The following is a 23,474-nucleotide window of genomic DNA, read 5'->3' on the forward strand; positions in this document are numbered from 1 at the left end:
CATTCTATTATTCTTCGTTTGCTAAAAATAGTCGTCTGGTTAATTAAGATACAATGCTGTATGTCTTCACAATGCCAAAAATAAAAAAAGTTTTAAAAAATATTAAAAAAATATAAAAGTTCAAATTACCCCCCTTTCAAAATAAAACAATAAAAAAATCACACATACACATATTTGTTATAGCCGAGTTCAGAATCGCCCGATCTATCAATATAAAAAAGAATTAACCCAATTGCTAAACGGCGTAACGAGAAAAAATGTCAAAACGCCAGAATTCCTTATTTTGGTCGCCGCAACATTGCATTAAAATGCAATAAAGGATGACCAAAAGATCGTATCTGCACCAAAATGGTCTCCATTAAAATCATCAGCTCGGCACAAAAAAATAAGCCTTCACCCAACCAGAGGTCATGAAAAATGGAGACGCGACGGGTATCGGAAAATGGTGCAATTCTTTTATACTTTACCTAATAAAGAGGAGCTATTTTTACTGATACAGTGGGTATGGAAAGTATTCAGACCCCTTTAAATTTTTCACTCTTTGTTTCATTGCAGCCATTTGGTAAATTCAAATTCATACTATCTATTCCTGACACTGGAGGGGCTTATAAACTTCCAAAGTATATAGTTTGAGGTCTGGGATCTGCCAATTTGGGGCTAGTTTTCTGACTGTTTCGGATAACATGATACATGATTATAGTTTTCTTTTTAATTTAGTCTCGTTTGAATATAGGTCAATATTAAATAGTCTCTTGATGAGTCGTCTTTGGTGAGGATGATTAAACCCGTAGAGATGAGAGGCTTGGAGAGTGAGTGTGTACACGTCACCTCACCCTATATACTGAACTGTGGGGTACATGTTTTTTCTATTAGTCACCTTCTGACTAACCTTCAGGGGGTGAATTATGGGTACAGTTTTATATTTGGAATTAATAAGGTTTAGTTTTATCCTTTTGTCAGCAAACATGAGGAATGACAAGAGGCAACCCATTTAAGAAGATTCAATTTTGGTTAAAATTATTCAAACATGAACATAAAAAATTCTTCTCCCCTATGTGACGTCTCTGATGTTTATTAACAGTTGATTTCCAAGTAAAATATTTGCCACATTAAGAAAATGAAAATGGCTTCTCCTCTGTGTGCCAGCTCTGATGTGTAACAAGAAGCGCTTTCTGGTTAAAACATTACCAAAATTCTGAACAAGAAAAAGGCTTCCCCCCTGTGTGAGTTCTCTTGTGGGTAACAAAATTTGATTCATCTGCAAAACATTTCCCACATTCTGAACAAGAAAAAGGCTTCTCCCCCATGTGAGTTCTCTGGTGCTTAACATAATCTGATTTATTGCTAAAACATTTCCCACATTCTGAACAAGAAAAAGGCTTCTCCCCCATGTGAGTTCTCTGGTGCTTAACACAATCTGATTTATTGTTAAAACATTTCCCACATTCTGAACATGAAAAAGGCTTCTCCCTTGTGTGAATTCTCTGGTGCTTAACACAATCTGATTTATTGCTAAAACATTTCCCACATTCTGAACATGAAAAAGGCTTGTCCCCTGTGTGAGTTCTCTTGTGGGTAACAAAATTTGATTCATCTGCAAAACATTTCCCACATTCTGAACATGAAAAAGGCTTGTCCCCTGTGTGAGTTCTCTGGTGGGTAACAAAATTTGATTTCTGTGCAAAACATTTCCCACATTCTAGACATGAAAAAGGCTTCTCCCCTGTGTGAATTCTCTGGTGCTTAACACAATCTGATTTATTGTTAAAACATTTCCCACATTCTGAACAGGAAAAAGGTTTCTCCCCTGTGTGAGTTCTTTGGTGGATAACAAAAATTGATTTCTGTGCAAAATATTTCCCACATTCTGAACATGAAAATGGCTTCTTTGCTTTAGGAGCAGTTTGTTTTTTATTGCCTCTTTGGCGAATTTGATTTTCCTTAGTAGTCGGATCTTTGCTGTAAATGGATGATGATATATCTGGAGTAATGGCATTCACTTCAGTTGTATCTTGTAGGATCTCAAGATCATCAGATTTAAAAATTGAAGATGTCAGCTGTCCCTCTGATCTCCTGGTACAGTTATCTGCTAAGATAAAAAACAATTATTTTTTAATAAAATATCCTTGAGTTTTATATTTTTGAACATTTCTATTTAAACTGTCCATAAAAATGGCAATCTATGTAAAAAACTTTAATTATTTACCAAGACAATGACAGTTCACAGTCTAATAGAAAACCTTGTTGGATGAGCCAGTAGTGTGTGGTGTTCAACTGTTTGTTCATTCTGCCTCCCAAATATCGAATAAAAAGAAACCAATCAATGCTATGTAGGCGAAAATAATACCAATTCTCATCTCACGAAAAAACAAGTCCCCACTCAGGTCCATCATCTGTCAATGGAAAAAGAGGTTCCCACACTATTAGTGGCTCAAAGGCTGTTGAAAAGCAACAGAGTTTCTATAAACCAATCCAGCAAAATCCGCTCTCACTTCGGAGTCTTGCAGTGTGCGCAAACAACATTTAGGATCCCTGTATTTAGCAATATTATAGTGAGAAGAATCCACTTAATTTGCGGTGTCTCCTGGAGCACAATCTGGGCACTGTGTGCTGGGTAATATAATGACAAATGTGTAATTTTCACTCTCCAACATCCACCGCGTGTTAATTTCCAGAAAGTGGCTGTGGAGTCAAAATATTCACTCCTCCTAAGGATTATAACCCTCAGTGAATTAATTTATAAAATGGAAGCACTTTATGGGGATTTCTACTATTCTGGTTTTCTGTCATTTAGTTACATTAGGGCTTCTGCATATGGTGTGTCCAATCTCACCTGGGATCTGTTCCTGCTGTCCAGTTGGAGTAATCTGCTCCCTACTCCAGCCAATTGGAAAGTACTATAGTGAGAAGAATCCACTTAATATTTGGTGTGTGTCTCCTGGCGCACAATCTGGGCACTATGTGCTGGGTAATAAAATGGCAAATGTATAATTTTTCACTCTCCAAGATCCACTGTGTTAATTTCCAGAAAGTGGCTTTGGATTATAACTGTCAGGATCCTGTCAGCGTCGGCAACTGCCACGGCTGAGCAGGCTGACTTACCCACACTGCGGGAGAGCACGGGGCCCAACACGGTTATGAAGGTTTAAACAGACAGGACCTGAGGCACGGAAAATATTAAGGAGTACCAGAACCTACGATCATGTGATGGTAGGGGGCGGGGCTTAGCGTCCTACAACTGCAGATGATGTGATGTACCTACTGCAGGAATACTTTAGTAGAGGAAAGGAAAACGCAGGTCAGACAAGCAGAAGTCATACACGAGAGGGCGGTGCGGTACCAAAGGGACAAGCAGAGAATAGTCAAGTCACAAGCCGAGAGTCATACACGAGAGAGAGGTGCGGTACAAAAGGGACAGGCAGAACTCGTAACAGGGACAGAACCGGATCAAAACCAAACAAGCAACAAGTTATCAGGCACAAGGCATACGTACACAAGGGGTCAACTAACTCAGCCGAGGGCAAGAGTATAACTGACACCGGACCTAGGTCAAGTGAGCATTAAATAACCGCCCTCTGCCAGAGAGGCAGAAACAATTAACCCCCTGTCTGACCAGGACGGGCCAAAGCGAAACCCCGTCATGGATCATGACAGTACCCTCCTCTCAATGGGGGGCCACTGGACCCCCAGGTCTCTCAGGATACTTGGCGTGAAAGGCCCGGACCAACCGATCCGCATGAACCGATCGAGCAGGAACCCACGACCGTTCTTCAGGACCATAGCCTTTCCAATGTACCAGATACTGAAGGGCATGACGGACCAACCTAGAGTCGACAATTCATTCCACCTCGCACTCAGACTGCCCGTCTACCAAAACCGGTGGCGGGGAAGCTGATGATCCCTACCCACCGGACCTCACAGGTTTCAAAAGGGCCCTATGGAAAACATTGGGGATCCGTAGAGATGGCGGGAGACGTAACCGAAAAGCCACCGGGTTAACCGCTTCTATAATTTCATAGGGACCAATAAATTTAGGTCCAAGCTTCGCAGAGGGGACCTTGAGCCTTATATTATTGGTAGATAACCATACCTTATCCCCAATCTGAAACAACGGTCCCACGGATCATTTTTTGTCTGCAAAAAATTTAAATTTATCCTGGGCCTTCGCAATGTTACTCTGGACCTCACGCCATACCTCCCCCAACTGCTGGATAGTCTCATCCGCCCCAGGACACCCAGAGTTCAAACGGGAAAATTCTCCAAAATGTGGATGAAACCCATAATTGCAGAAAAAGGGAGATGTACCCGTAGACTGGTTAATGCGGTTGTTAAACGCAAACTCGGCCAACGGTAACACAGAACACCAATCATCCTGTCGGGCTGAGGTCAAGCAACGCAGAATTTGCCCCAGAGACTGATTGGTCCTCTCGGTCTGCCCATTAGTCTCTGGATGATAAGCGGATGAAAAGGACAGACCAATAACCAACCTCTTACAAAAAGCCCTCCAAAATCTGGAAACAAATTGCACTCCTCTATCAGACACCACATTCAAGGGTACCCCATGCAACCGCACCACATGCTCAACAAACAATCTGGACAATGTTTCCGCATTAGGTAGAGCTGCGAAAGGTACAAAATGTGCCTGCCTACTAAATCTGTCCACCACAACCCAAGCGACGGCATTACCCTTGGAGGGGGGAAGGTTGGTGATGAAATCCATGGACAAATGCGTCCATGGTCTCTCAGGAATTGGCAGTGGTACCAATTCCCCGGCCGGCTGGTTATGGGTGGTTTTTGCACGGGCACAAACATCACATGCAGACACATATTCCCCAACATCAGAGGCTAAAGAAGACCACCAAAATACTCTAGCAATGGCCTTCTGGGTAGCCGAGATCCCTGGATGTCCACCCAGAACTGAGTCATGGAACTCCCGGAGGACCTTGAGACAAAACTGAGCTGGCACAAAAAGTTTATCCACCGGCTTAGCCGGAGGTGCAAGAGACTGGACTTCCCAAATCTCCCGTTTCAACATATTAGAGACACCTGCCAGCACCACCCCAGGCTGAAGAATGGAGGATGAAGGTTCGGGGGGGACACCGGATCTAGACTGCGTGACAAGGCATCAGCTCTGACATTTTTGGATCCTGGCTGAAAAGTGATCGAGAAGTTGAATCGGGAAAAAAAAGTGACCATCTAACCTGTCTGGGAGTCAACCTTTTAGCTGACTCAATGTAAGCTAGGATTTTGTGATCCGTAATTACGGTTATAGGATGGACAGCCCCCTCCAAAAAATGCCTCCATTCTTCAAAGGTCAACTTTACGACCAGAAGTTTTCGATTCCCAACATCATAGTTCCTCTCCGCGGGGGAGAATTTCTTCGAGAAAAAGGCGCAAGGTCTCAAATTGGTCAAAGTGGCGGGTCCCTGGGACAATACCGCCCCCACCCCCACCTCTGAGGCATCTACCTCAACAATAAATGGTTCAGATGGGTCCGGTTGAATAAGAACCGGAGCAGACATGAAACATTTTTTCAAAAACTGAAACGCCGCTATCGCTGCGGCTGACCAATTCTTGATATCGACCCCCTTTTGAGTCATGTCTGTGAGGGGTTTAACCACCTGTGAGAACCCCCTTATAAACTTGCGATAATAATTGGCGAATCCTAGGAAATGCTGCAGAGCCTTCAAATCACACGGTTGAACCCACTCGACAATGGCCTGCACCTTATTAGGATCCATGCGAAACCCTTCAGCAGACACAATGAACCCCAGAAAAGACAGCTCCTGAACAAAAAATAAACATTTCTCCAGTTTAGCAAAGAGACAGTTCTCCAGAAGTCTTTGGAGAACTGCCTGAACATGATTAATGTGAGCCTGTTTATCAGGAGAGTAGATCAATATGTCATCCAAATACACCACCATAAACCGTCCAATAAAATCAGAGAACACATGATTTATGAAATTTTGGAAGACCGCTGGAGCATTGGTCAGACCGAAAGGCATGACCAAATTTTCAAACAACCCTTCAGTAGTGAGAAAGCAGTTTTCCACTCATCTCCATCTCGGACTCGGATAAGGTTATACACTCCCCGTAGATCTAATTTCGAAAACCACTTAGCTCCGGACAACTGGTTGCATAAATTAGGAATAAGTGGGAGGTATACGTATTTCTCACACTTATCTTATTTAACTCACGGAAATCGAGGCATGGGCATAAACCACCGTCTTTTTTCTTTACAAAAAAGAACCCCGCCGCCACGGGAGAAACAGAAGGACGAATGTGTCCCTTACGGAGACTCTCGGAAATGTATTCCTTCATCGCAGCCCGTTCTGGACCCGAAAGGTTATACAAGCGGGCCTTGGGCAATTTAGCACCTGGAACCAGGTCAATGGCACAATCAAAAGGGCGGTGTGGTCGTAAAACCTCAGCCTCTTTTTCGGAGAAAACGTCCGTATAGTCTTTTAGGCACTCCGGAATACCTTCCAGACCCACGGACGACACAAGACACAGTAACCAGACATTTTTCATAACAATAGGGACCCCATTTAACAATGTCCCGAGATTCCCAATTAATCACAGGATTATGTAATTGTAACCAGGGGAACCCCAACACCAGTCCCGCAGGCAGGTTGTCCATAACAAAACATGAAATATGTTCCTGGTGTAAGGAACTCACTTTAAGGAGAAACTCTTCTGTACGAAATATGACATCATTTTTAGCCAGTGGTGTTTTGTTAATGGCAACAACGTGGATAGGAGTCTCCAGCCTAACTGTCCCTAACTTACACCTGGACATCAAGTCAGAGTCAATAAAGTTCAACGACGATCCGCAATCCACGAAAGCAGAAGTGGGTGTGGAGACACTCCCACAACAAAGTTCCACTTGCAATAACATTTTTGAAAATGGAGAAAAAGATACCTGAGAGCCTGAGTGACCTCCACGACAATCACCCAGGCTCAGTCGCTTGCAGGTTGGTGGACAAGAAGGGCAATCCATTTTCCAATGTCCGGAATCCCACAGAAAAAAAAGCACTTTCCCAAGTGCCGTTGTCTCTTTCCTTTCTCCTTGAAGTCGATGGTTCCCATCTCCATGGTTTCCAATGTAAGACTGGCTCTCCTTCCTTGAGAAAATAATGGGGTTTGAACCTGCATCATTCCCCTGGCCCGTAGCCTGCGATCCATTCAGAATGCTTGTGTCATAGCCTCCTCCAGGGTATCAGGCAGAGGGTGGAGAGCCAAGGCATCTTTCAGATGTTCAGACAGGCCTCTATGGAACAAACCCTGGAGGGCGGCATCATTCCAGCAGACTTCAGCAGCCCAGCGTCTGAACTCTGAGCAGAACCACTTGGCTAAGTGCTTTCCCTGACACACGCTCATCACCCTGTCCTCAGCCATACGCATCCGATCAGGCTCATCATAAATATGCCCCAAGGCCTCAAAAAATTCATCCACAGTCATACACTCAGGGGCAGTGGTAGGAAGGGAGAAAGCCCAAACCTGGGGAGCTCCCCTTAACAGAGACATAATGACCCCCACTCTCTGACTTTCATCCCCAGAAGAGTATGGTCTCAATGAAAAAAAAAAACTTACAGCCCTCCTTGAACACTTTGAATTCCCTTTTATCTCCAGAAAAAGAATCCGGTAACTTAATCGGAGATTCAGGGGAATTTACTGTAACCTCCCGAGCCCCTGATGACAAAACCCCCTGCACAGTGTCAGCGATCAGCTGCTGAGACTGAGCCAGGGCTAGTTGTTACCCCAGGAGTCTCTGAGACATCTGAGTCAGGTGCTTTAACTGCTCAAAAAGAGCGTGCATAGGATCCATCACACACATAGGAGAAAGGGAGCAGAAAACAAAAATGGTAACGGTCAGTTATAATATCAGGATCCTGTCAGCGTCGGTAACTGCCACGGCTCAGCAGGCTGACTTACCCACACTGTGGGAGAGCACGGGGACCAACACGGGAATGAAGGTTTAAACAGACAGGACCTGAGGCACGGAAAATAGTAAGGAGTACCAGGACCTACGATCATGTGACGGTAGGGTCGGGGCTTAGCGTCCTAATACTGCAGATGATGTGCTGTACCTACTGCAGGAATACTTTAGAAGAGGAAAGAAAAATGCAGGTCAGACAAGCAGAAGTCTTACACGAGAGGGTGGTGCGGTACTAAAGGGACGAGCAGAGAATAGTCAAGTCACAAGCCAAGAGTCACACATGAGAGAGAGGTGCGGTACAAAAGGGACAGGCAGAACTCGTAACAGGGACAGAACCGGATCAAAACCAAACAAGCCACAAGTTATCAGGCACAAGGCACAAGTACACAAGGGGTCAACTAACTCAGCCGAGGGCAGGAGTATAACTGACACCGGACCTAGGTCAAGTGAGCATTAAATAGCCGCCCTCTGCCAGAGAGAGGCAGAAACAATTAACCCCGTCTGACCAGGACGGGCCAAAGCGAAATCCTGTCCTGGATCATGACAATAACCCTCAGTAAATTAATTTATAAAATGGAATCACTTTATGGGGATTTCTACTATTCTAGGTTTTGGTCATTTAGTTATATTAGAGCTTCTGCATATGATGTGTCCAATCTCATTTGGGATCTGTTCCTGCTGTCCAGCTGGAGTAATCTGCTCCCTACTTCAGTCAATTGGAAAGTACCACACTCTACTAAAGCTCAAAGCACATGGCCAGAATCTGCCAAATACAGCGCTGTTCTCCTCTGGTTCAGTCCTCTGTGCTCAGCTTGTGGCTTGTGTATTTGTTTCCTGTTGTGACCGTGGCTCGTTTACTGACTACTCTTGCGCCTTCTGATTCTGTATTCTGTCCTTCTGGTTCTGACCCAGCTACGTGACTATTCTTCTTGCCATCTAACACCACAGAATAGCAGGTAACACCATGGTCCAAGCCTAGGAGTCCCTGTGTAAGTCCAGATTCATGTAATGGCGTTAAAGGGCGATGAGCAAGGCAATCCTTGGGATATGGAAAGCAGAGAAGATAGTGCCAAGCATGTTCATGGAGGACATCTTTTGAGCTGCCAGGTGACCATGAACAGTGCTCCCAATATATTGTGTCTGCAAATTATTCCAGCTAGATCTGCATTCAAGTAGCTAAATGGCGCTCCTTCCCTTCTGAACACTGCCATGTGCCCAGACTGTAGTGTACAACCGTATATAGGGTACAGTGCGAAGCTGGAAAATAATTTGTAACATCCATTTGTTTTCTATTATCCTTTGTGAAGAATTCCAAAGTTACCACCACATAAAGTGACACACGTCAGATAGTAATAATGGGGCCTGATTAGGAACTACTGAAATGATCAACCTCAACAGTCTCCATCAGTAATAAATGAGTAACTAGTGGTGAAACCTCTCTGGGGTAATTAGAATATGGGGCTCGGAGACTTCACAATCTATACTATCCTAAACTCCAATATTTTCTGTCATATGAGTTTCAAGAAGAAATATTAGGAATTTAAAGAGAACTGTGTATGAGGCCGGGTCACACGTCCTGATACTTCCAGTACCGATTTTTCTGGTCCATGTGCATAATACTTGGGCACATGTCTGACAACAGTGTGCAGCATCAGTACCACATGTACAGCCGGCAAGGAATAAGCACTACAGTAAGTGCTGTTCCCCGGTGGCAGGTGCTGAAGACGCTCTCATCATTCTCCCCTGCTCTGCCGGCGGGGGGAATGATGAGAGTTATATTAAGGTCAGAATGATGACAGCAGGTGGAGGCTTTTGGGAGTATTACTCTCATCATCCTACACCTGCTGCTAAGAACAGTGACAGCAGGAGCGGATGATGGGAGTATTCCTCACCCGCAACTTGTGCTATAACTAAAAAAATAAATAAAAAAACGGCGTGGGTCCCGCTGTATTTTCAATAACCAGTCTGACAAAACTCACAACTGGGGGCTGCAACCCTCAGCTGTCAGCTTCAGCAAGACTGGTTATCAAGAATAGAGGGGTCCCCACAGTTTTTTTAATTATTTAAATAAATAATTTAAAACAACGGCGTGTGTGCCCCCCATTTTTGACAACCAGCCTTGCTAAAGCTGAAAACTGGCGGCTTGTATTCTCAGACTTGTAAGGGGCCATGGATATTGACCCCCCCAGCCTAAAAAAAGCAGCCCGCAGCTGCCCAGAAAAGGCACATCTATTAGATGCGCCAATTCTTGCCCTTTTCCCGGCTCTTCCCACTTACCCTGTAGTGGTGGCAAGTGGGGTTCATACAGTGGGGAAAAAAAGTATTTAGTCAGTCAGCAATAGTGCAAGTTCCACCACTTAAAAAGATGAGAGGCGTCTGTAATTTACATCATAGGTAGACCTCAACTATGGGAGACAAACTGAGAAAAAAAAATCCAGAAAATCACATTGTCTGTTTTTTTTTCATTTTATTTGCATATTATGGTGGAAAATAAGTATTTGGTCAGAAACAAAATTTCATCTCAATACTTTGTGATATATCCTTTGTTGGCAATGACAGAGGTCAAACGTTTTCTGTAAGTCTTCACAAGGTTGCCACACACTGTTGTTGGTATGTTGGCCCATTCCTCCATGCAGATCTCCTCTAGAGCAGTGATGTTTTTGGCTTTTCGCTTGGCAACACGGACTTTCAACTCCCTCCAAAGGTTTTCTATAGGGTTGAGATCTGGAGACTGGCTAGGCCACTCCAGGACCTTGAAATGCTTCTTACGAAGCCACTCCTTCATTGCCCTGGCGGTGTGCTTTGGATCATTGTCATGTTGAAAGACCCAGCCACATTTCATCTTCAATGCCCTTGCTGATGGAAGGAGGTTTGCACTCAAAATCTCACGATACATGGCCCCATTCATTCTTTCATGTACCCGGATCAGTCGTCCTGGCCCCTTTGCAGAGAAACAGCCCCAAAGCATGATGTTTCCACCACCATGCTTTACAGTAGGTATGGTGTTTGATGGATGCAACTCAGTATTCTTTTTCCTCCAAACACGACAAGTTGTGTTTCTACCAAACAGTTCCAGTTTGGTTTCATCAGACCATAGGACATTCTCCCAAAACTCCTCTGGATCATCCAAATGCTCTCTAGCAAACTTCAGACGGGCCCGGACATGTACAGGCTTAAGCAGTGGGACACGTCTGGCACTGCAGGATCTGAGTCCATGGTGGCATAGTGTGTTACTTATGGTAGGCCTTGTTACATTGGTCCCAGCTCTCTGCAGTTCATTCACTAGGTCCCCCCGCATGGTTCTGGGATTTTTGCTCACCGTTCTTGTGATCATTCTGACCCCACGGGGTGGGATTTTGCGTGGAGCACCAGATCGAGGGAGATTATCAGTGGTCTTGTATGTCTTCCATTTTCTAATAATTGCTCCCACAGTTGATTTCTTCACTCCAAGCTGGTTGGCTATTGCAGATTCAGTCTTCCCAGCCTGGTGCAGGGCTACAATTTTGTTTCTGGTGTCCTTTGACAGCTCTTTGGTCTTCACCATAGTGGAGTTTGGAGTCAGACTGTTTGAGGGTGTGCACAGGTGTCTTTTTATACTGATAACAAGTTTAAACAGGTGCCATTACTACAGGTAATGAGTGGAGGAAAGAGGAGACTCTTAAAGAAGAAGTTACAGGTCTGTGAGAGCCAGAAATCTTGATTGCTTGTTTCTGACCAAATACTTATTTTCCGCCATAATATGCAAATAAAATGAAAAAAAAACAGACAATGTGATTTTCTGGATTTTTTTTTCTCAGTTTGTCTCCCATAGTTGAGGTCTAACTATGATGTAAATTACAGACGCCTCTCATCTTTTTAAGTGGTGGAACATGCACTATTGCTGACTGACTAAATACTTTTTTTCCCCACTGTATTTGTGGGGTTGATGTCACCCTTGTATTGTCAGGTGACACCAAGCCCACGGCTTAGTAATGGAGAGGTGTCTATAAGACACCTCTCCATTACTAATATTATAGTTATATGGTAAATAAAGACACAGCCAGAATAAAGTCTTTTATTAGAAATAAAACAAAACACAGTTTTCGTTTTTTATTTAAAGATAACAGAGAATTCTCACAGTGATCTGCTGTGAAGTCACTTAGCTTGAACTGTGGTGACCTCATCACTGACTTTTTCCCACGGTCCTGAGGTCACTGTGGTTCAGACTGGCTGGAAACCTCGATGATGTCACTGCTGGTCAATGATGCTGCGCTTGCTCATTTACCAGTGGCTCTCAGTCTGGACAGTTGCATCTTGGCACCGTCCAGGTTGGAAACTAATTATCCCCCAGACATAGATTACGGCGTGGGGCAGAACGACAGACAGGAATGGTATATTGTTTTGTTTTTTTTTTAATACAGGAGAACGAGGTCTTCGGTGGAAGTAGGCGTTAGGTGAGTATAACTGTGTTTGTTATTTTTAATTAAAAAAGAAAAACCGTTTTATTTCTAATAAAAGACATTATTCTGGCTGTGTCTTTATTTACCATGTAACTATGGTTAGTAATGGATGGACACCTCTCCATTACTAAGCTGTGGGCTTGATGTCACCTAACAATACAAATGTGACATCAACCCCTCAAATATGAACCCCACTTGCCACCGCTACAGGGCAAGTGGGAAGACCTGGGAAAACCATCGGAATTGGCGCATCTAATAGATGTACCTTTTCTGGGCAGGTGAGGGCTGGTTGTTTAATCTGTATTTGTAGTTTTCAGTTAATGAGATTCTCGTGCTTCGGGGTGGGGTGTGGGAGTGGCTGTGGGCGGGGCCTTATGTGTTGCTCTGTGTAAATATTCATCTGTATTGGCTCATGACACTGATCCTTCAGTGACCTGCCCCCTATTTTACATAAAAAATTACATCCAGAAAAATGTCACTGGCGATGGCGGCGCCTGCGCAGTAGCATCTATAAGTAAGAGATAGATGTTACTGGACAGGCATCGCCAGTGTCATATGCAAATTTTTTCTAAGCCTCACAATAGCCATAGTATTATAGGCTGTTATGAATGCGTGACCGAGGAGGACAACAAAAAGCTAAGTCCCAGAAAACCAGAGAGGTTGGTAACTATGCAGATTGCAGATCCCTGATCCTAACCACACAACTAGCAGTAGCAGTGGAGCGTTCCTACGATGATCTAGACGCCTCGTCACCGCCGGAGGACTACATAAGCCTAAAGCAAGAAAAGGGAAAAATAACTGCCCCAGAGCAGACCCCAAAGGAATAGACAGCCCCCACACATGTATTGACGGTGAAACAAGATGAAAACACAAACACAGGCAGGAAAATAGGCTGAGCAAACGATGGGGCCCAAACTAACTATAAAGGATATGAAAGGAAAGACACTGTCTGCAATCTACCAAAAACCCTACAAAAATAATGTCCAACACTTCTGATAACAAAATTAACCCAGAAGTCACTAGACTTCTCCCACTATATCAGCACTCTGAAATATTCTTAGACAGAGCAAAAAGAGGCCAATCTAATATGGGACTAAAAAGCAAGTTGGCAAATACAGATAAATAGGAGTAGAAATTCAGCACAGCCCCAGCCGGGGCTGGCTGAACACACAAAAAACTGAATAGACCAACAAAATCAAGTGTGAACATTAGCAAAAACACTTAGCTTGAAAAGGCTGGAACAGAGCTGAAAACCAAAAAGTGGAAAGCAGAAGCCATCACCAGCACAGACTAGGGCGTCAGCTGTCTTAAATCCAGTCTGATTCCTGAGGTCCAATTGTCATCCTCATTATCAGGTGGCAGATCTCTACTGATAAAATCAGCCTCACTACCTCCTGTTACTACCAGAGGGAGTCTGGAAGGAGAACTCACTGCTGGTGGACCAGAGAATGAACTCACAACAGTACCCCCCTTGAGGAGGAAAAGCACGAACCAATCTATTGGCATGAATATCAGAGGCAGAGACCCAAGAATTATCCTCCTGGCCATAACCCTTCCATTTGACCAAATACTGGAGTCTCCATCTAACCAAATGAGAATCCAATATTTTCTCTACCTCATATTCCATATTGCCTTTAACCAATACAGGGTCAGGAGGTGCTGCCATAGGAACCACAGGCTCAACAAACCTCTTCAACAGTGATTTATGAAATACGTAATGGATCTTGAACGTAACTGGAAGAGCCAATCGAAAAGAAACAGGATTAAGAATCTCCAAAATTTTATAAGGTCCAATAAATCTTGGCTTAAATTTTGGAGATGCAACCTTCATAGGAATATTCTTAGACGACAACCAAACCATATCACCCACTTTAAACCGGAGACCAATGGTCCTACGTCGGTTGGAAAATCGCTGAGCCTTTTCCTGAGAGAGTGACAACTTATCCACTACTTGGTCCCATATCTGCTGCATTCTCTCTACCACAGTGTCCACACCTGGGCAGGACGAAGCGTCCACTTGCCCTGAAGAGAATCGAGGATGAAACCCAAAGCTACAGAAAAAGGGTGACATCAAAGTGGCAGAACTAGCTCTATTGTTCAGCGCGAATTCGGCCAAGGGAAAAAATGAAACCCAATCATCCTGATCAGCAGATATAAAACATCTTAAATAAGACTCCAAGGTCTGGTTTATTCTCTCAGTCTGCCCATTAGTCTGGGGATGAAACGCTGAGGAGAAGGATAACTGAATTCCCAGATTGGAACAAAAGGCTTTCCAGAATCTGGAAACAAACTGGGCTCCTCTGTCCGACACAATGTTCTCAGGAATCCCATGTAACCGAACCACCTGTTGTAAAAACAAGGGCACCAACTCAGCAGAAGATGGCAACTTTGGGAGTGGTACAAGATGGACCATCTTCGAAAATCTATCACAAATCACCCAGATAACAGTCATTCTCTGAGAAACAGGAAGATCAGAAATAAAATCCATTGAGATATGGGTCCATGGCCTCTTGGGCAATGGCAGGGGCATCAGCAACCCACTAGAACGAGAACAGGGTTTAGACCGAGAACAAGTCCCACAGGACTGCACAAAATTCCTGACATCACGAGATAAGGCGGGCCACCAAAAAGACCGACTCACCAAATTTCTGGTACCAAAAATACCTGGATGACCAGCCAATGCGGAGCAATGAACTTCAGACATCACTCTCTTTCTCCACTGGTCAGGAACATACAATTTTCCCATAGGGCAACGCTCAGGTTTATCCTCCTGAAATTCCTCCAGGGTGCGTCTCAAATCGGGCGAAATGGCAGAAAGAACTACCCCCTCACCTAGGATGGTAGTAGGCTCAGTCACATTAAGAGAATCAGCAAAGAAACTCCTAGAAAGAGCGTCTGCCTTAACATTCTTAGTGCCCGGAAGAAAAGAGACCACAAAATTAAAACGCGTGAAAAACAAGGCCCATCTAGCCTGTCTAGGATTCAAGCGTTTGGCCGATTCCAGATAAATCAAATTCTTGTGATCGGTGAGGACCACAACTTGATGTCTAGCTCCCTCCAACCAATGTCTCCACTCCTCAAATGCCCACTTCATGGCCAACAATTCCCGATTCCCCACGTCATAGTTGCGTTCAGATGGGGAGAACTTAGGAGAAAAGAAGGCACAAGGATTCATCTTAGAAGTCACAGGGTCTTTTTGGGACAACACAGCTCCTGCACCAATCTCAGAAGCATCTACCTCCACCTGAAATGGAAGTGAGACATGAGGTTGCCGTAAAACTGGAGCTGAAGTAAATCTCCGCTTAAGCTCCTGAAATGCTGAGACAGCCTCAGCAGTCCAATTCAGCACATCAGCGCCCTTCTTGGTCAGATCAGTCAGTGGTTTGACAATACCAGAAAAATTATCTATAAATTTAAGATAGAAATTAGCAAAACCCAAAAACTTCTGGAGAGCCTTCAAAGAAGTAGGCTGAACCCAATCATAAATGGCCTGTACCTTGGCCGGGTCCATTTCAATAGTCGACGGAGACAAGATAAATCCCAAAAATAAAATCCTCTGTACACCAAAGAGGCATTTCGATCCCTTAACAAACAGGGAATTCTCCCTCAAAATCCGGAACACAGTCCGGACATGTTCCACATGAGAATGCCAATCACTAGAAAAGATCAATATATGATCCAGATAGATGATCAAAAACTTATCCACAAGGTCTCGGAAAATATCATTCATAAAGGACTGGAAGACAGAAGGGGCATTAGTGAGCCCAAAAGGCATCACCAGGTACTCAAAATGTCCCTCCGGAGTATTAAACGCCATCTTCCATTCATTCCTGTGCTTGATGCGAATAAGATTATATGCCCCCCTGAGGTCAAGCTTAGTAAACCAGCAGGCACTCTTAACTCTGGGGAATAAATCAGACATCAGAGGTAACGGGTACTGATATTTAACCGTCATCTTGTTAAGGGAACGATAATCAATACACGGTCTTAATGAACCATCTTTCTTGGCCACAAAAAAAAACCCAGTACCTAAAGGTGACGAGGATAGTCTAATATGACCCTTCTCCAACGACTCCTTAATATAGGATCACATAGCATCATGTTCGGGTACTGATAAGTTGAAAAGCCGACCCTTGGGAAATTTACACCCAGGCATCAACTCAATTGCACAGTCATAACTCCTATGAGGAGGCAAAGATGCAGACTTACTCTCACTAAATACATCAGAAAAATCGGCCAGATAATCAGGAATATCATGAGACTGAGGAGAGGTGGAGAAAACAGGAGCGTCCCTAAGAACACATTGACAGCCCCAACTCACCACAGACCCAGATTTCCAATCCAAAACAGGATTATGAGTTTGCAACCAGGGAAAAACCCAGAACAATAGTATCATGCAAATTATGCAGCACCAGAAATTTACAATTTTCTTGGTGGTCTGGGGCAACTCGCATTATTACCTGGGTCAAAAACTGAGGTTTATTCTCCGCCAAAGGAGTAGCATCAATAGCCCTCAAAGGAATAGGCGTCCGCAAAGGCGTCATGGACAAACCACAATGTTTAGCAAAGTCCAAATCCATCAGATTCAATGCTGCTCCAGAATCCACAAAAGCCTTAGTGGAAAACGTGGATAAGGAGCAGATCAGAGAAATTGCCAAAAGGAACTTAGGTTGTACACCACCCACATCAAATGTGTGTGCAAAACGTTTCTCTCATTTAGGGCAGACAGAAATAGTATGAGAGGCGTCTCCACAGAAAAAAACACAGCTTATTACGCCTTCTAAACTCCTGACGTTGTGCCCTAGACAAAACCCCATCACATTGCATAGGTTCAGACATTTGTTCAAAACGTGGCAGCGCCTCCCGTTTAGTTTTACGTTCACGTAAACGCCGATCAACTTGAATGGCTAATGACATAGAATTATCCAGACCAGAGGGAACAGGAAATCCCACCATAACATCTTTTACGGTCTCTGATAAACCCTTCTGAAATAGAGCTGCCAATGCACTATCATTCCATGCAGTGGGGACCGCCCACTTTCTTAATTTTTGACAGTATAACTCTGCAGAATCCTGACCCTGGTTTAATGCCAACAGGGTTCTCTCAGCTTGATCAACAGCATTAGGTTCATCATACAACAACCCCAAGGCTTGAAAAAATGCATCCACATTAGTCAAAATAGGATTTTCAGGTGTCAGAGAAAAAGCCCAATCCTGGGGATCGCCGCGCAGCAAGGAGATGACAATTTTAACCTGCTGCGCAGAGCTCCCCGATGAGTTAGGCTTCAAGGCTAGAAATACTTTACAATTATTCTTAAAATTCAAAAATTTAGACCGATCCCCAGAAAACACATCAGGAGTGGGATCTTAGGTTCAGCAGCATGTGACTGAATGAGGTAAGTGGAAATTCCCTGCACTTCAGCAGCAAGTTGCTCCACACAATCAGACAATTGCTTAATCTCCATTAGGAAAAAAAAAAAATCCTCCTACGGCCCCAGAAAAAAAGGAAAAAATATATATAAAAAAAAATTCTGACACTTTTTTTTTTCTTTCTTTTTTTTAAACAATTTTTTCCTGCTTTTGAGTACCCTAGAATCTGCGGTATGGCTGGTGATTCTGTTATGAATGAGTCACCGAGGAGGACAACAAAAAGCTAAGTCCCAGAAAACCAGAAAGGTTGGTAACTATGCAGATTGCAGATCCCTGATCCTAACCACACAACTAGCAGTAGCAGTGGAGCGTTCCTACGATGATCTAGATACCTCGTCACCGCCGTAGGACTACATAAGCCTAAAGCAAGAAAAGGGGAAAACTAACTGCCCCAGAGTAGACCCCAAAGGAATAGACAGCCCCCACACATGTATTGACGGTGAAACAAGGTGAAAACACAAACACAGGCAGGAAAATAGGCTGAGCAAACGATGGGGCCCAAACTAACTATAGAGGAAAGGAAAGGAAAGACACTGTCTGCAATCTGCCTAAAACCCTACAAAAATAATGTCCAACACTTCTGATAACAAAATTAACCCAGAAGTTACTAGACTTCTCCCACTATATCAGCACTCTGAAATATTCTGAGACAGAGCAAAAAGAGGCCAATCTAATAAGGGACTAAAAAGCAAGTTGGCAAATACAGATAAATAGGAGTAGAAATTCAGCACAGCCCCAGCCGGGGCTGGCTGAACACACAAAAAACTGAATAGACCAACAAAATCAAGTGTGAACATTAGCAAAAACACTTAGCTTGAAAAGGCTGGAACAGAGCTGAAAACCAAGACCTGGAAAGCAGAAGCAATCACCAGCACAGACTAGGGCGTCGGCTGTCTTAAATCCAGTCTAAGATTCCTGAGGTCCAATCGTCATCCTCATTATCAGGTGGCAGATCTCTACTGATAAAATCAGCCTCACTACCTCCTGTTACCACCAGAGGGAGTCTGGAAGGAGAACTCACTGCTGGTGGACCAGAGAATGAACTCACAACAATAGGCATTATCAACAATAATATCAACACTATTATATGCATTATGAAATAATGGGGGGCAGGTCAGTGAGGGATCAGCGACCTGTCAAAAGCCAATACAGATGAATATGTAAATCAAAAAGAAAAAAATAGAATGGCATTAAGAAACAGTCTACTTACTGGTGGAGTGGGTGGACTCTGAGTCAGCAACACTTTGCATGGTGAAAGCACGGTAGTGAAGGTGCTTGCTTGAAGAAGCACACAAGACAATCCAAAAAAATATGGAAAAAAGCAGCACACTCCGTTTACCGTATCATAAAAAACCCTTTAAAGTCCTTTATTTCAGAAAAGCATACATGGACAAGGTTTGTGAGGGCAGGATAAGTGCAGGCAAGAAACAGGACTATGGCAGTTTTGTGCTGCTTTTTTCCTTATTTTTTGGACAGATGTGATGATTACATATTCATCACATAAAGTCCCGCCCCGAAGCAGGAGAATCTCATTAACTGAAAACTACAAATACAGATTAAACAACAACCACAAGATGGATTTCATCACCAGGTATCACTGTAATCAGTATAACGGCGCTGACCTGACAGTGTCTGTAGGTTACTGTGCACAATCCTGCTGCCAGGGGCACTTTAAATTTAGATCTTAGGCATTTGGAAGTGGCAATGGAGAGATTTTTTTTTAAGACTATCAGGGAGTTACAGACTCACATTAGGCAGGAAGGCCGATCCCACCACAATCAAACTATCATACAGAAGGAACAGGTTAAAAAAGACATAGAATAAAAAATATGTTACATCCCCAACAACAACGTATGTACAAGGGGAGAACACTAAACTGGAGCTGCCCTCATTTATGGTGGACCATTGGAGCTACTATGGATCCTGAGCAAAAGATTAGAGATAATAATATTGCTCCCCATTTCAGGAGAGATTGTGCAGTAATCTGAATTCCTTAGGATCAGAAACAATGTAATTTATGACGTGGAGTGAATCCATGACACAAGGGCTGGAGCCAACACATCTCCTGCAGGCGGGAATAAATGTATATTCCAGCCCTCAGCCACGCACAGCTTAGAGATCTATCATGGCACAGGTGGAATGTTTGTCCTGGAGATTATCACAATCCTCCTTGAAATTACCGTATTTTTTGGACTATAAGACGCACCTAGGTTTTACAAGCAGAAATTAGGAAAAAAATATGAAGCAAAAAATGTGGTCAATTCGGTACTTAATATCCCCTATCCTGGTATATATGGCCCCCTCATCCCCATTCTGATACCAATGGCCCCCCTCATCCCCTATCCTGGTTTATATGGCCCCCTTATCCCCTATCCTGGTATACATGGATCCCTCATCCCTATCCTGGTATGCATGGATCCCTCATCTCCATCCTGGTATACATGGATCCCTCATCCCTATCCTGGTATACATGGCCCCCTCATTCCTATCCTGACAGGAATGATCACCCTCATCCCTATCCTGGTATGCAGGGCCCCATCCTCATCCTGGTATTGTGAAGTACAGTATTTAGATGTATGGGACATCTTGTTCTCAAAGACTCCATTTTTGTGTTTGCGACGCCATTTTGTTGTTCACGAGTTAAATTTTGTAACTAGGGGAATGTTCACAGCTGTAATGAAACCAGACTGTTCCAGCTTGCACGAGATATGAGACCCTGATGAATGTGCTATTGTTCTATTCTCTACATCATGTAACTAGGGACATATTCCGATTTTCTTGCAAAACTATTGGCTTATAAAGTAAATGTATTACGACGATGCTATTGGTAGCTGAGTATTTTGCATAATTAAGCAAAATACTATAAAAAGGTGACATAATAAACTGGTTTAGTGATCTGCCTTGATCCTCCCATACAGAGGCATATGTCTCCGTCTGGCTATTCCCAGTTGCTAGCAATGCCCCGTGGATTAATTTGGAAATCACTTGGTCCACCGTGAAGGGTTAATTTAGCCCTCCCTCTATAGCTCCCCAACAGCAGGTATGCATAGCCGCATCTCATCCTAGTATGCATGGTCCCATCCCTATCTTGGTATGCATGGTCCCATCCCTATCCTGGTATACAGGGCCCCCATCTCTTCCTGGAATGCATAGCCGCATCTCGTCCTAGTATGCATGGTCCCATCCCTATCCTGTTATGCAGGGACCCCATCTCGTCCTGGTATGCATGGTCCCATCCTTATCCTGTTATGCAGGGCCCCAGCTCGTCCTGGTATGCAGGGCCCCATCCTTATAAGTAGCCCCCACCCCCATCCTGGTATGCAGGGTCCCAATCTCATCCTAATATGCATGGTCCCCCATCCCTATCCTGGTATGAATGGACCCCCATCCTTATCCTGGTATGTATGGGCCATTCTCGTCCTGGTATGCAGTGCCCCATCACAAAACATTAAAAAAAACAAACCATTACACTTACCTACCCGGCGCTCCCTCACAGCGTCCTGCTCCGGTGCCAGCAACTGCTATATACTAGTAAGCAGTGCTGAGAACAGTGAATATTCATGAATATTCATTTCTCTTAAGTAGCGGCACACGTGACCGCCGGTAGCAGCAGGAAGCTGGTGAGTGACAATGCGTGCTACTGAAGAGCAATGAATACTCACTGCCCTTTGTGTGCACAGTCCTGGCAGCTGTGCTCTGCTTGTGAGCAGCGCGTGACACCCCTGCCATGTGCTGCTTACAAGCATATAGCAGTTGCTGGCACCGGAGCAGGACGCTGAGAGGGAGCGCAGGGTAGGTAAGTGTCATGGTTTGTTTTTTAATGTTTCCTGATGGGGCCATGCATACCAGGATGGGGATGGGGGTGTGGGCCAATTATAAGGATGGGGCCATGCATACCAGGACCGGGATTGGGGGCTAATCATATCAAGATACTATTATTAAAGAGAAATTAATATTCATTGCCCTCCAAGCCCATGGGAGTGGAATGCAGTGAATATTCATTTCTCCTTAGCCACAGCAACAGGAGTTAGCCGCAGCCACCGGCTCCAGCCTTGTGTGACCCGCTGCTCCGCAGATGCCATTCCCCCACCTCCCCACCACAGCCAGAGCCGGTACATCCGGACTATAAGATGCACCCCCCATTTTACTCCACATTTTTGAAGGAAAACAGTGCGTCACATAGTCCAAAAAATAAGGTAGATTTTATACAAATTGAAAAGTTAGGATAAAGGGAAACTCTGCTGTTATTGTACAGAAATTCACACTTGGCACATTTACTGGTGTCGCTCATAAAAGGGAAGTTTGGCCAGAAAGACTGGACCTGGTCTTGTAGGGACCATGAGACATTCAGCAACACAGAAGGGAGAGAAGATTCATCCGATAAGATCTCAGGGATCTAGGAAGCCAACAGCATCATTACCCTCCGCTTTCTCTTACAGGCCCAGCATAAGATTTTTCTTCAAGTGATTTTCTAACTTGTCAGCACATTCTACGTACGCTGTCATTTGGCTTTATAGTTACAGATCTGGGCAGGTAACGGTCAGCGTCTCCTAATGTGAAGGAGAGAATGGCTAATGAAATCAATTATTAACCCTTATATGAGTCAGTTCATATATGGTGTACCAAGATGGCGTCTGTGTCTTCAGACAAAACCCTGGCAGGAATCCTTGCAATGCAGAAGCTGAGATACTGGATACCATATATGGAAGTGAAGCTGAAATGGACCTATCATAGACTGACACTGGCTACTCAGGAGATTGTGTGACACCCATCTCCTGTCTTTTTGTCTTGAGAATAAACTTCAGTTGTGTGCAAGCCTTTACTGAGAAAAGAGTAGACATCTAACTCTGTGTTCAGTGTGACTCTTTAAGCGCGCACTCGGACTATATTGGGTCAGGTACAAGTAATCATATAGATCACGCTTTAAGGGATCACCCTCACACTAATCCCAGGGGGTAGGTGGATCCTCCAGGTTGTAAGTTCTATAGAAAAGGGCTTTCACTAACCAAAGTCATTTGAACAGTTTTGGGTGGAGGAGAATGTTGTGGTCTAGAGGCAAAATGGTGATCATGGTAATACGGCCGGACTACACCAACGATAAAGCAGCCACAGCCGGTGACAGAGGAATCTGTGACTTCTCCGCATTCAGTGGTTACTACTCACCTGGGTAGTCATATGTGGGAATCTCCTCTTTACACCGCTCATCACCCCTCACATATGTCTCTGTAGTATTAATATGGGTCAGATCTTCACCCTGAAACAAATATTGTAAAAGTCACAGACAGATGGAGAAGTCCCATCTATGATCAGCTCTAATCCTGCCATCTCCACCGCTCTCATCACACAAGTATAAAACATATAATACTGGTGGATAAAACAAGACTGAGCACAAGACCTTCACAGCCGTCTACACATCATAGGGGAGATCTCCTGACACCTTCTCTCCATCTACCTGATGATCCTGAGGAGCACTGGGATCTTCTTGGTTACAGTCCTGTGTAGGAAGAGGACGGGGACATCTCTCTGGTGTTGTCCTCTTACTGGATAGATCTGGAGGAAACACATACAGGGACAGAATTCATTCTCTACATACAGATAATTATAGGCCGTGTGTATTTAGTCCTGTCTATTACCTGGTGATGTGAGGGGCTGGGGAACCTCCATTA

General features: G+C 44.1%; 2 protein-coding genes across 2 annotated transcripts in view; one reads left to right on the top strand and one right to left on the bottom strand.

The window, feature by feature from the left end:
- LOC141063248 (gastrula zinc finger protein XlCGF66.1-like) overlaps positions 1-23,474 on the top strand; it is an 815,244-nt gene that overhangs the window by 546,771 nt on the left and 244,999 nt on the right. The gene's annotated exons all lie outside the window — the stretch shown is intronic.
- LOC141063303 (uncharacterized) lies at positions 1,100-23,256 on the bottom strand. Its single transcript, XM_073557360.1, has 4 exons — positions 23,246-23,256; positions 23,120-23,126; positions 22,972-23,062; positions 1,100-2,089 (listed from the first exon to the last, which is right to left on the bottom strand). Exons 1-4 carry the CDS (start codon positions 23,254-23,256, stop codon positions 1,185-1,187), a joined length of 1,014 nt encoding a protein of 337 aa, XP_073413461.1. The 3' UTR covers positions 1,100-1,184.

This window comes from Dendrobates tinctorius, unplaced genomic scaffold, assembly GCF_039654945.1.
Source record: "Dendrobates tinctorius isolate UK_male_01 unplaced genomic scaffold, ASM3965494v1 ptg000249l, whole genome shotgun sequence".
NCBI lineage: Eukaryota > Metazoa > Chordata > Amphibia > Anura > Dendrobatidae > Dendrobates > Dendrobates tinctorius.

Coding starts and splice junctions, on each gene's coding strand:
- LOC141063303 (XM_073557360.1), bottom strand. Junction 2,090..22,971: donor TCCCACATATGACTACCCAG/GTGAGTAGTAAC, acceptor TTTTTATCTTAG/CAGATAACTGTACCAGGAGA.